This window comes from Ornithorhynchus anatinus, chromosome 13 (genome assembly GCF_004115215.2).
Source record: "Ornithorhynchus anatinus isolate Pmale09 chromosome 13, mOrnAna1.pri.v4, whole genome shotgun sequence".
Classification (NCBI taxonomy): domain Eukaryota; kingdom Metazoa; phylum Chordata; class Mammalia; order Monotremata; family Ornithorhynchidae; genus Ornithorhynchus; species Ornithorhynchus anatinus.
In genome coordinates this window covers 37,670,782-37,684,397 of record NC_041740.1, presented here as the reverse complement: position 1 = coordinate 37,684,397, position 13,616 = coordinate 37,670,782, and the positions used below count along the sequence as shown (strand labels likewise).

The window sequence follows — 13,616 nt, the reverse complement described above, 5'->3', positions numbered from 1 at the left end:
AGTCCAAAGAGCTTTGAGGTAGAAGGGATGTGCCTTAGGCCTCTTGTTAGAGACTGACCAGTATTTAGTCTGTGCTGAGCAGCAGTAACTGTATCAGAGGCCTGCCCTGGGCATCAAGGAAAGGACTTCTTTGACAATAAATCAATTGTATTTATTGAGCACTTATTGTTTGTGGAGCACTGTATACTGTTATGTTTATTTGTTTATATGTTTATGCAGTGTTATACTGCACTTGGGAGAGTACAGTATAACAGAGTTGGAATACATGTTCCCTGGTCACAAGGAGCTTACAATCTACAAGACTTTACAGGGACACAGGGCAGGCAGACAGATGGACTAGTAGGTCTGAAGCACAAAAATAATAACAGTGTCTACTCTGAGTAGATACAAGGTAACCAGATCAGACCCAGATTTGGGGCTTAATCATAGGTATCTCATCCCCATTTGGCAGATGTGGAAAGTGAGGCCTAGAGAGGTTAATGACTTGCCCAAAGTCATACAGAGCAAATCCATCTGTCTTTCTCCCCCTGTCGAGTGTAAGTTCATTGTGGGCAGGGAATGTGTCCATCTACTCTCTTATACTGTACTCTCCCAAGCTCTTAATACTCTCTAAACTCTGCACACAGTAAGTGCTCAATAAATATGATTGATTGATTGATTGACTGATTGTTTGGTGAGCAGTTCCCCTGGCAGGGTAAAGCTCCAAAGCAGGGATGTAGGAAGCTGCCAGTTTCTCAATGATCACAGGATAATAATAATAATACTAATTGTGGTATTTTCAAGTGCTTACTATGTGCCAAAGGCTGTACTAAGTGCTGAGGTAAATTCAAGATAATCAGGTCCCACATGGGGCTCACAGACCATGTAGGAGGGAGGACAGGTTTTGAATCCCCTTTTTTCAGATGAGGAAACTGAGGCACAGAGAAGTGCTTTTTCCAAGGTCACACAACCGACAGGTGGTGGAGCTAGGATTAGAATTTAGGTAGTCTGACTCCCAGGCCTTGGATCATTCCACTAAGCCACAAGATAAATTACAAGATAATTCCTACTTCTCTCAATCTACATAAGCATTCAAAGCAAACTCCCCCACCAAGCCCACCTGCTGGGTTCCTTCCTCCCAGACCATACACCTACTGATAAAGCCTGATTCTTCCATTCTCCTAATGATGATGAAAATAATAGTAATAAAAATAATTGTGGTATTTGCTAAGTGCTTCCCATATGTCATGCACTGTACTAAGCACTGGAGTTGATACAAGATGATCTAGTCACACACAGTCTCTGTCCCATGTCGGGTGCACATTCTAATCAAATCCCCATTTTACAGATGAGGAAACTGAAGTGCAGTGGAGTGAAGTGATTTGCCCAGGGTCATACAGCAAACAAGTATTAGAGCCAAGATTTGAGTCCAGATTGTCCAACTCCCCAGCCTGTCCACTTTCCACTAGGCTTCCCTCCTCCAGAGAGTTGTGCAGAGAGTTGTGTCGTTTGCTTCTTCACCACCATCCCCACTACCAAAGGGGCCTCCTTCAGTCTAACCAACTTCTTTTCAAAGCCTCCTGGGGTCCCACCACCAGCTCTGTCTGGGGCTTGGCGAAGAGTCTGCTGAGCGGAGACCCTCTCATCTATCCATTCCTACCCCAGGTGGGATGGGGTCGGGGGCGGGGAGGGAAGGAGAGCTGGTGCTGCCGGAGTCATCATTAGAAAAGAATGTCCTTCTTCGCGAACAACCTCTGTGGGTATCGTGAGCCAACAAAGTCCTTCCCTGATCCCCCACACTCAGCTTCTCAGCCCCTGGGTGAGCATTCATCCCATTTCATGGGAGGTGGCAGGGCCTGGGCCTTGTCCGATCAGGGGTGCCAATTTCAAGAGAGTAAAGGGTTTGACCACCTGTCAATAGGCTTGGGAGGGCATTTTCTTAACCCCAACTAATCTGGGTACAATTAACCCTGAATTCGACTGCCAGCTCCTTAAAGGCAGAGATCATGTCTGCTAATTCTATTGTACTCTCCCTACTGTTTAGCACCGTGCTCGGCACATAGTACCATTGATTGAAACAGATTGTTTTTCTAATCCAAGAAATCTGACTGAGGTGGTGTTTGAAAACAGCCTCCAGTCTTCCAGGGGGTCCCCACTCCCGGGTGGGGGTCGATGGCTAACAGTGAATTGTATTTGCCCTGATAGTCAGCCTCCGCCATGGTTAGATGGAAGAAATAGAGCTGACTTAGCTCCCCACCTGCATCCACCCCCCTGCAGACTTTACATTCTCCCCCTCTAGACTGGAAGCTCAGTGTAGGCAGAGAATGTGTCTGTTATATTTTTATATTGACTCTACCAAGAGCTTAGTACAGTGCTTTTCACACCGTAAGTGCTCAGTAAATATGATTGACTGGGGGAAGCCAATCCTCTGCTCTGATAGCCTGACCACCATCCTGCCGGAGTAAGATGAAGCCAGAGAGGGAAGTTTAATAGCCAAGAGCCTGAAGCTCCCTCTAAGGGTGCAGCGCTGGGCAAAGACAGCTTTGGCGAAAACCTGTGGTACTGGTAAGCATTCACAATGTGCCAAGCACTGTACTAAACTCTGGGATCGATGCAAGATTATCAATTAGCTTGGGTTCATTCCTTGTCCCATATGGGGCTAACAGTCTAAGTAGAAGGGAGAACAAATATTAAATCTCCACGGTGAATCTTCTTGTCCCAGCTGATGGAGTTACCAGTATATTTCAGTTAGTTACCTGTGTGGGTAGAGAAGCAGTTCATTCTGTCGTATTTATTGAATGCTTACTGTGTGCAAAGCACTGTACTAAGCGCTTAGCAGTGTGGCCTAGTGGAAAAAACACAGGCCTGGGAGCCAGGGGTTGTTGTTGTTGCTGTCTTATGCCTTAGAGTCGTGTCCGACCCATAGCGATGCCATAGACACATCTCTCCCAGAATGCCCCACTTCCGTCTGCAATCGTTCTGGTAGTGTAACCAGAGTTCTCTTGGTAAAAATACCGAAGTGTTTTGGCAGTAAACGAGTCTCTGCCCTCGATTTTCTCTCATGCAGCTGCTGCCCAGCATGGGTGAGTTTTGCCTTGTGGCTGATTGTCTTCCACTCACTAGCCGCTGCCCAAGCTAAGAATGGAATGGGTGTGCCTCTGCTTCACTCTCCCTCCTGCAGTCATGACTGGTAGAGTACTGGAAACTCTCCAGAGGCGACCCTAAGAGGGGGTAGCCAGAGGACCTGGTTCTAACCCTGGCTCTGCCACTTTCCTGCTTTGTGACCTTGGACAAGTCACTTAACTTCTCTGTGCCTCCGTTCTCTCACCTGTATAATGGGGATCCAATACCTGTTCTCCCACCTGTGTAGACTGTGAGCCCCATGTGGGACATGGACTGCGTCCAACCTGATTGCCTTATATCTACCCTGGCACTTAATACAGTGCTCTGCACTTAGTAAGCATTTAACAAATACCATTAAATAAAAGAGGAGACTGAGGCAAGGAAAAACTGGAGTCCCACAACAGGGAGGTGACAGAGCTGGGATTGGGACCCAGGTCTTCTAATCCTAGTGCTTTTTCCACTAGGCTACTCCCTCTTGAAGATATGAGGGATTTCCCCAGATCATTAGTGGTGAGTTAATCACCTGCTCGCAGTTTCACCTCTCACCCTGAAAGAACCCACCCTCCAGAGGGCTATAAAACTAAAGCCAAGACGGGTCCACCAGAATCCTGCCACCCTGGGCTAATCTCTATCTTCCTATCTCTCTGCCTCAGCCTCTCGGTCTCTTTCTACCTCAACTATCCTCTACTCTCCCCTTTTGGTCCAAGCTGGGCTTAATGTCTGCAGTTTAATCCTCACCCCATCCCTCCCGTTCCCATCAGCCAGATCCCAGACACCCCACAGCTCTATTGAGTTCTCTCCTGCCCATCTCCCTGCTCTGAGGTGAGCGTCCCTTTGGCCAGCGGAAGACCCGATCTACTTCCTGAATCCAGGTAAGAAGGAGGCGGGGGAAGTTGCAGTGGGAGAGGGGGACCTGCAGGTGTAAGGGCAGCATGATTCCAAGCCTTTGTTTTCCCATCCCAAAGTCTTAGCTAGGAGAGAAACAATTTAGGAGGGGCTTCTGGTATCCAAAGCATCCAACCAATCGAACCTCCCCGGGACAGGAGAGCTGGGGCCACTGGAGATAGTGGGGAGCCAGCTCCCCCACCTTACAGGATGTGGTCTGGATCCCTTTAGATTCCTGTGTTCTGCTCCCAAATTTCCTCTGGTCCATGGGTCAAATCCATCCCAGAACGAGCCTGCTTCTTTTTGCCTCAGTCTCCCAGTCAGAAATTGGGGGAAAAGGTAGAATTTCCAAGGGGCCCAGAGAGTCTCCAAGGGAGAAGGAGAAGCCAAGGCTTGTTGACAATAATAATAATAATGATAATGATGGTATTTGTTAAGCACTTACTATGTGCCAAGCACTGTTCTATGGACTGGGGTAGATACAGGATAATCAGGTTGTCCCATGTGGGGCTCACAGTCTTAATCCCCATTTTACAGATGAGGTAATTGAGGCACAGAGGAGTTAAATGACTTGCCCTAGGTCACACAGTCTGTTCACCTATTTGTAATCCATCAGTGCTTAGTAAATACCATATCCTCCCAAGGACCTCCTGACCTTTTCTGACCAGTTTCACACCCTATTATTTTTTAATGATATCTGTTAAGCACTTGCTATGTGCAAAGCACTGAGGTAGGTCGCAAACCGTCCCTGGTCCCTGTCGCATGCCTGGGCTCACAATCCAAGAGGGAGGGAAAATAGGTATTTTATCCCCATTAGACGGTTGAGAAGCCTGAGGCCCAGAAAAGTGAAAATGACTTGCCCCAGGTCACATAGCAGATAAGTGGCAAAGCTGAGATTAGAACCCAGGTCTCCTGACTCCCAGTCTTGTGTTCTTTCCTCTAGGTCACGTTGTCAAATTTGCTCTGCCCTGAACTCAGAACTGGAGTTTTTCCCGGTCTCCGGGTGGGAAACAAAAGCCAGACACTGCTCCCGGGATGGGCAGGGCAGGTGGCCTCTCTGGGCTCAATCAGGACAGGAGGCCTCTGAACCCTTCCCAACCCCTGCTTCCCTGTCTTCTCCCCCCTGTCTGCAGGTACCTGGCAGTGGCCTAGAGCGCAGGGCGAGGTGGCCAGGGTGTATGGATGGCAAGAACCAGACAGCGGGCTTCCTCCTACAGGGCTTCTCTGACCTGCCACGGTTCCGGCCCCTCATCTTTGTGCTGCTGCTGGTAGGGCATCTGGCCACCCTGACCGGCAACCTGAGCATCCTGGTGGCCTTGGCCTTGGCCCCACGGCGGCCGCCCATGCTGCTCTTCCTGGGCCAGCTGTCGGCCATCGAGCTGGGCTACGCCTTGGTGGTGGGACCACGGTTGCTGGCGGACCTGGCGGGCCCCGCGCCCCCAGCCGGACGTCCCATCTCCTTCCTGGGCTGTGCCGCACAGATGCAGATGTTCGTGGCGCTGGGTGGAGCCGAGTGCTTCCTGCTGGCGGCCATGGCGTTCGACCGCTACATGGCCATATGCCTTCCGCTGCGCTACCCGGCAGTGGTCACCCCGGCTCTGTGCGCCCGCCTGGCGGTCGGCTGCGGCCTGGGGGCCCTGGCCGTGTCACTGGGGTTGACGGTGGCCGTGGTCCGCCTACCCTTCTGCCGTTCACGCCTCCTGCCGCACTTCTTCTGTGACGTCACGGCGCTGCTGCACGTGGCCTGCACCCAGAGCCGAGCCGACGAGCTGCCGCTGCTGGCTGCCAGCGTGCTGCTGCTGTTGCTGCCCTCGCTGCTCATCCTAGCCTCCTACGGGGCCGTGCTGGCCGCCGTGCTGAGGGTGCCTGCTGCCGCTGGCCGCCGCAAGGCCTTCTCCACCTGCACCTCACACCTGACGGTCACCGTGCTTCACTACGGCTGTGCCGCCTTCACGTACGTGAGACCCAAGGCCAGCTACCGGCCTCGGCGGGACAAGGTGGTGGCCCTGGTTTACACCAACCTCACGCCCCTGCTTTACCCTCTCATCTACAGCCTGCGCAACCGCGAGGTCACCGGGGCCATCCGGAAGGTGCTGGGCCCGAGGAGGGCCGGCCAGACTCTGAACCGCCCATAAGCAGCCCGGGCAAGGGACCGGAGGTGCACGGTTCCCGGGGTCTTCTGCTTCCAGGACGAGAGTGCCCAAGGATGAGTGAGATGGCTCTTCATGCTTCATGACTCTCCCCTAATGGAGGTTTCCCCGCCTCCTTGGTTGACCTGTTCTGAGTCTGATCATCCCGCCAGACAGGAAGTTCTTCACTGTGCCTGAGCCAACCCTCTCCTCTTGGTATTCAGTCCCTTAGAGGCCCGGGCAGGGGCTCTCTCCTCCACCAGAATCCCCACAGAGACCCAAGAGCCGGCAGCCCCTTGGGTCCGAGGAACGGAGCAGTCACCCCGCTGATCCTGATGGCACAATTTTCAGGGCGGAGGAGCAGGCATGGGCCTGGCCTACAATCCTCTGCCCCTCCTCTCCCTGACTCCAGGCCGGCCTGGTGAGCTGGTGACACCTTCAATAATCCCTTCTCCACCCCATCTGCGTGGTGGAAGCACCGTGGGAGTCAGGGAAATGGAGTCTTGTCACGCAGGTAAGCAGCAGGCCGGGTCATTGGAGAGCAGGGTGGTTGGGTGTGCTTTGAGGGCCAAAGGTGATGAGCTACACCGCATCCTGGCCTCTGGGGCCCCATACACTGCCCTCCCTGGTCCCAGCCCCTCAACCAGCCCTCGCTGACCACCACCTCACACTACTTTCCACACTCTCCTGGCTAGCCAGTTCAGGCCCACTGTGCCCACAGAAGGTGACAGACTGGGCTACCTCTTAGGCAGGTGATGATAAGTCTCTGGTTGCTCTTTGCTGTCCAGTTCCGTCTCAGCCTCAAACCTCTAGTGGCAGTCAGGAGCCCCTGGCTCTTCTCCCCAGGCTCCTGGAGTACTTCACCTGCAGCCCGAGGGGAAACACTGGCCTACAACCAGGCAGGGTGTGGCACTCAGATTCATTAAGCTGATTTCATTTCAGGGAATTGAATCGCTGATTCTAGTTGACTCACAAAATTAAGATGGGAGGATTGGGAGGGCGTGTGTTAGTCTGGGCCACAGCCTGGTGCAGAAGGCCAAGATGGTAGCAGATTTGTCCCCAAGCTCTGGGACGGCCAGCACAGAAGGTTGGGGAAAAAGTCGGGGATAAGGGGCCCAGTGTGGAGCAGAGTCCAGGGCTAGCCTGGTCCAGGAGGAGATAGGAGGGCCCCAGTCTGATGAACCCCACCCTCCCACAACGGTTTCTACTTTGGCCCGAAGCCCCCTCTCTCCGCCCCTCCCCACGGTCACCCCCTGCCACACAGAGTGTGGCTCTGGGAGCCACACTCAGGCACACCCTGCTCCCTGTGTCTCCCCAGCAGTGACCCTTCCCCTGTGGGCAACCTCACAGCAGGAGCCCCATGACAGAACTGCACACTCAAGGCCTAGGGGCCAGCAAGAAGCCCTGTGGAAAAAGCAGAAAGAAAGCCTAGTTCTTCTGTGGCTATCTTGTTGTTGGGGAGACAGCGGGGGTTGGAGGAAAGATGATGGGTCTAGGAGATGGAAGACCCAGGTTCGAATCCCAGCTCCATCACTGGCCCTGCTGAGTGACCTGGGACAAGTCAATCTCTCTGAGCCCCAGTTTTCACATCTGTAAAATGGGGGTGAGAGTGTGAGCCTCTGAAGTGGGACAGAGACTGTATCCAATTTGATAATCTTGTATCCACCCCAGTACTTTAGCCCAAGGTAAAGTATATAATAAAGGCCATAATTCATAATGAATGAGAACCACAAGACTTTTGAGTCAGGCTGCAGACTTGGGCCACTAGAGCTGGGTAGATTTATTTCTTGCTTCCTGGTCCTATGACCCTCTAGATCAGCAGCGGAATAGACTGGGGATCTCTCACACGCTGACCTACAGGCTCAGCATTTAGGAACAGGCAAGAGAAGGTAAATGCGTGATTCCTACCCACAAGGAATGTATAATCTAATATAGAAATCGGCAGACAAAAACTGAGCAATACACTCATGTAAAGAGTGAGAAATTGTTGTGGATCAATCAATTGAAAAGGTTTTAGTGAACTCTTACCTTGTGCAAGGCACTGTACTAGGCACTTGAGAAAGTACAATAGAGTTAGTAAACATGATCCCTACTCACGAGGAACTTACAATTTAATAAGGAAATCAGCAGTCATAAACTGACCAATACCCCCCTGCAAAGGGGAAGAAATTGTTATAGCTCAGTCACTCAAAAGGCTTTACTGGGCTGTTATTCAGTGCTAATACACTGTATTAGGTGTTATGGGGAGTATAATAATGTCAATAGACATGACTCCTGACCTCAAGGAGCTTACAGTCTAGCAGGGGAGACATAAATTAAAATAAATTGCAGGTAGGGGGAAGCAACAAAGTTTAGCTATGCTTGTAAATACTGCCTTCGGAGAGGTGGAGGGCAATAATCAAGTGCTTTGTATAGATACAAAGGAATAAATAGAAGAGTGCTGAGATGGCTGAAGGGAAGCTATAGCAAGGAAGAGGGAAGATTAGTCAGGGAACGGCCTCTTGAGTGAAGGGACCATGAAAGGGTTTTGAAAGGAGAAGCGTGAAGAGGTTGGGTGAAGCTGAAGAAAGAGGTCATTCAAGGCAAAAGGGAAAGGCATGACCCTGATGGGTCAGAGGTGGGAAGGTTAAGAGCTTTGCTTGGGAGGAGCAAAGAGCCTGAGGTGGTGGGGTAGCAGGAGAGCAAATGTTTGTTTCTTTCTCCATGGTATTTATTGACCATCTTCTGTGTGCAAAGCACTGTACTAAGCACGAGAGAAGAAAGCAAGCTGCTGGGCGGGGGGGACCCCGTACTCCCACCTGCCATGTCTGCTGAGTTTATCACCAAGAGTCTTCTGGTGGATAACAGAGTCACTGACACTGAAGAGGACGGTACTGACCAAAACCAACAGAGTCCAGCAACAGCTGGGGCATCCTGTCGATCCGTCAGTCAGTCAAACAATCGTATTTATTGAGCGCTTACTGTATGCACAGTTGTGTACTAAGTGCTTGGGAGAATACAGTAGAACATTAAACAGATACATTCTCTTCTCACAATGAGTTTACAGTCTAGAGGGAGCTTACAGTCTAGAGAGGCACCTCCTGGGCCTCCTGAGTACCCACCACTTGAGCGAGGAGAAGGCAAGTGGGTGAAGGTGGACACCCTGGGGCGGTAGAAGAGGTGTAGGCAGGCATTGACTGCAAAAGAAATGGAAGGAGTCCCCAGACAGGAAGGCCTTCAGAGAGGGGAAGTAAACTCACTGTTAACCTGACCCCCCATAGGAAGAACCATGAGGTGCCCAGGATGGTGAGGATAAAATTACATGGTGATAAGGTCCCTTGTCTAAGACACTCCCATCCAGCACCATAGTCTCAAACCCATTCCCTGGCACCCCAGACAGTGTCAGAAGGATGAAGAGAGCCAAGAGGGCCACAGTGGCGAGGGTTGCCATCTTCCTTCCTTCCTGACACTGCCACGCTCAGGTCTAGGTGACCCTGAGAAGATGTCTAGATCGTAAGCACATTGCGGGAATGGAATGTATCTGTTCCTTGTTATACTGTACTCTCCCAAGCACTTAGAACAGTGTGCTGCACACAGTACGCACTTAATAAATATGACTGACTGATTCTTGCCTCCTGTTGGGAGATTTGGTTGGGATCTGAGAGAGAGGCCTGGCCCTCTGTCTCTGAGCACACAGGTTCAGATCTGTACCACAGCTGGAGGTTTACTCATTTGCAGCTCTGGTCCAACAGATGTAAATTCCCCCCAGGCTCAGTTATCACTGTTGTTTTTGCATCTCTTCTATTTCTACACTTAGAATTTGACTAACTCCTGCCAGTGTCTACAAAGCCTCTGAGTCCATCATCGCCTGCTGGCCCCCGGTACCTCTGTACAAACCTTCTATTCGTCCTGCTCTCTCCCCACACAGTCGCCTCATAAACATAAAACCACCGGCCACAAAACTGCCCTTTCAGTGTTTGGTCTCTGTCAGTGGCAACGTGATCCCCAAGATGGCGAAGGATGGTGACCCCTCCTGGCATCTACGGAACTGTTTTGGGGATGTCCCCTCAGGTCCGGGATGCGTCATCTCTCATGTAGCATCAGACAGACATCATGCAGGGAAAGGAATGTCCCCCTAGGGAAGATGGTAGAGGTATTTATTGAGCCCCCACTGGCTGGAGGGGCTTGGGAAAGTACAACAGAAACTTGAGTCGTGTTCCCAGCCCAAAAAAGACTTTCACTCTACTGACCCTCTGGGAACAGTTTGGAATTTCTGCTAGGAGAAACTCTGCTAGGAGCAGAGGAGGAATGGCTATAAGCCACGAGATCACTTACCACATCAAAGCCTGTACGTCCACTGAGGCTCTGGGAACTCGGTTGCCATTGTCACCCAGTTGCCAGTCCAGAAAAGTTGATATAAGATCATGGCTACTATAGGAACCAGAGGGCTGCCTTGGCAGATGTCACACTTGGTCTCATATCAAGGTAGGGAAATTAACCCAACAGAATGGAAGAGAAACATCTCCGACTCACGCAGGATTCCATGGGCCGTGGTTGTTTGGGTCATTTATTCTCAGCTCTATCACCAGGCCAGGCTCTTCCCTGAACTTCCAGACTCTGAGGTCGAAGATGAGTATGCTGTGAGATGCGGCAAAGTTTACTGACTGACAATGTTGAGCTGTGGTCATGATGACAGCAAGAGGGCTGGGGGAGATTTCTGCAGTTTCCCTCTCTTCCATGGCTACTCAGAGAGCTGGGGTGGAGTGGGAGAGGAGCAAAGAGAGAATTGACTCAATCAGAAGCCATTCTCCTAATAGTAATGATAATAAGGGTATTTGTTAAGCACTCACTATTTGTCAAGCACTGTACTAAGCACTGTACTAAGATAATCAGGTCTCACATGGGGCTCACAGTCTAAGTCAGAGGGAGAATTGGTATTGAATGCCCCCAGATAAGTTAAATGACTTGCCCAAGTTCACAGAGCAGGTATTTGGAAGAGCTGGGATTAGAACTCGGGTCCTCTGACTCCCAGGCCCATGCTTTTTCCAGTAGGCCACGCTACTCCTCTGGAAAGAGGCCAATCGTTACTTAATTATGGTATCTGTTAAGCACTTACTATGTGCTGAGCACTGTTCTAAGCGCTGGAGGCCCAACAAAGCAGGAGGAGGAGGTGAATGACACTGGAGAAGGTACTCCATGTTGTTTGGGATCCTGAAAGATGTTGGCCAGGACAACTGGAGCAGCTCTGATTCCAGATTATCTTTCTTAGTCACCTTTCATGCTGGGAACAGGCAAATTCTGGACAGGCAAATCAGAAACTAATGAGTGAAACAAAAGTAATAGAGCCCACAGAGATTTATGTCCATTCTCCCTGCACCAAACTTGCAGCCCCTCCCTCCTGCTCCAGATGACTGGGGCAGCTCCCAGAATACCCTACGCGTCCCCCTGGCCGATATCCCCACAGCTGTCCGGCAGGCACCTCTGCTCACTTGTCCAGATCTCAAGGAGCCAAAGGGGAGCGGGACCGGAGCAGGGGATATGGCGGCCCCACTGACCGTGTTCTTTTTCAGCCTTTACCTGCTGGTGCTGCTGATGGGGATCCTGGGTGACGGATTCATCGTGGGACTGTTGAGCAGAGAATGGGTTCGAAGCAGGGAGCTGCCTCCGTGCGACAAGATCGTGGCCAGTCTGGGAGCCTCCAGGTTTTTCATGCATTGGATGTCAACCCTGAATGGGATCTGCATCCTGGTCTCCCCCAGATCATATTGTTCCACTAATGTCTTCTACAGTGGGATCCTCTGGATCCTTCTGAACTTGTTCTCCTTCTGGTTTGCTGCCGGGCTCAGCGTCTTCTACTGCTTGAAGATCGCCACTTTCACCCACCCACTCTTCCTCTGGCTGAAGCAAAAGATTTCGAGGATGGTGCCGTGGCTCCTCATAGGTTCTATACTGGTTTCCTGTGTCTCCACTCTACCCTTCATTATCCATTACAGCACTAATGACACCTGGAAGAACAAGTCAAGGAACAGCACCGAGACTGTGGCGAAGACCTTCCAGTCTCTAAAAATCTTGCCGTTGATCTTCATCCCATTGTGTGTCCCATTCCTCCTGCTGCTCATCTCCTCCGTCCTGCTGACCACCTCCCTCTGGAGACACCTGAAGGCCATGCAGCATCACGGCCCCGGCCTGCAGGACTGCAGCACCAAGGCTCACACCTGTGCGCTCACAACGCTGGCCTCCTTTCTCTCCTTCTACGTTTGGTACTTCATCTCTCTGATCGTCACCTCGACCTTGACCATTCCATTTGACAGTCCTTGGTTATGGCTAGTCCAGCTCTTATCTTTCTTGGGGACAACGTGCCACCCCGTCTTGCTGATATGGAGCAACCCCAAAATCCGGGGGGGCCTAGAGAGGGGACTCCATTACATACCAGCCTGCCAGACACCGTGTGGGACAGCATAAACTTTTCTCCAAGTAAGACTGGATTTAGTATGGTCTAGATTACCCAGAATCCGATGGTTTTTCAGGTAGGAAACAGGGAAACAGCACGGCCCAGTGGGAAGAGAACAGGCCTGGGAGTCAGAGGATGTGGATTCTAATTCTGATTCTGCCATTTGCTATGTGACCTTGGGCAAATGACTTAATTTCTCTGTGCCTCTGTTCCCTCATCTGCAAAATGGGGATTAAGACTGTGAGCCCCAGGTGGGACAGGGACCGTGTTCAATCCAATTATTTTGTATTTATCCCAGCACTCCGAACAGTGCTTGGCTGCAGTAAGTGCTTTATAAATACCACAATTATTATTATTATTATTTTGTATATTTGTCCCGATTTTCTGGTTTGAAGCTAACCTCTCCCCTGCCCAGTGCTGTGGAGGGAGGTAGTTCTGTTGTTGGGTATTTGCAAATGACACCGACAACCAAGCTATTTAGCAGCACAATTTTTCCTGTCCTTTCTGTCTCTCGCGATGAAAATGATTATGATGTGAGATGAGGAGCTGCAACCGTGCTGGTAACTGGGGGTGATTTCTGCAGGACCCTCGTCTGCTCCCCGGTGACTGAGCAAGGTGGGGTAGAGTCGGAGTGGAGTGAGTATGAGTAGCGGGAGAGAGCTGATTCAATCTGAAGCCATGTTTCTGGAAAGAGACCAATCATCACCTTTCTCCTCAGGGTCCAGCCCAGCGTGGGGAGGTGGGTGGTGCTGGAGGAGAGACTTCCTGTTGCTCATGACCCTGGGAGGTCTTGGCCAGGACAACTGAAGCAGTCCTGAACTCAGATCTTCTTTCCTAGGTCATCTTTCAACCTGGACCAGGCAAATCTCAGACAAGCAAATCGGAAACTAATGAGGGGAACAGCAGTAACTGAACCCACAGAGATTTGCATCCCCCACTAAGCCTGTAGCATCCCCACTTTTGCTCCTGGAGACTGGGACAGATTCCAGGGCACTTCCCAGGCAGTGTCTCCACAGCAATCTGGCAGGCAACTGCTCACTCTTTGGGAGTTCATGGACCCAGGGACGTGG

The 13,616-nt window shown here is 51.2% G+C and overlaps 2 protein-coding genes and 1 non-coding gene across 3 annotated transcripts; 2 read left to right on the top strand and 1 right to left on the bottom strand.

Moving 5' to 3' along the window:
* Positions 1-3,072: 3,072 nt before the first annotated feature.
* LOC114816320 lies at positions 3,073-3,210 on the bottom strand. Its single transcript, XR_003764084.1, has one exon. It is a non-coding gene; the product is annotated as a small nucleolar RNA SNORA7 (small nucleolar RNA).
* Positions 3,211-3,730: 520 nt separating this feature from the next.
* LOC100682064 (olfactory receptor 10AC1) lies at positions 3,731-6,145 on the top strand. The gene is made up of 2 exons (XM_029077351.2): positions 3,731-3,974; positions 5,121-6,145. The coding sequence occupies exon 2, from the start codon at positions 5,166-5,168 to the stop codon at positions 6,120-6,122; it is 957 nt and encodes a 318-aa protein (XP_028933184.1). The 5' UTR covers positions 3,731-3,974; positions 5,121-5,165; the 3' UTR covers positions 6,123-6,145.
* LOC120637973 (taste receptor type 2 member 41-like) lies at positions 6,136-12,627 on the top strand. The gene is made up of 2 exons (XM_029077353.2): positions 6,136-6,630; positions 11,666-12,627. The coding sequence occupies exon 2, from the start codon at positions 11,688-11,690 to the stop codon at positions 12,555-12,557; it is 870 nt and encodes a 289-aa protein (XP_028933186.1). The 5' UTR covers positions 6,136-6,630; positions 11,666-11,687; the 3' UTR covers positions 12,558-12,627.
* Positions 12,628-13,616: the final 989 nt, after the last annotated feature.

Excerpts from the sequence above, each read along its gene's own strand:
- LOC120637973 (XM_029077353.2), top strand. The coding sequence starts at position 11,688 with ATGGGGATCCTGGGTGACGGATTCATCGTGGGACTGTTGAGCAGAGAA.
- LOC100682064 (XM_029077351.2), top strand. The coding sequence starts at position 5,166 with ATGGATGGCAAGAACCAGACAGCGGGCTTCCTCCTACAGGGCTTCTCT.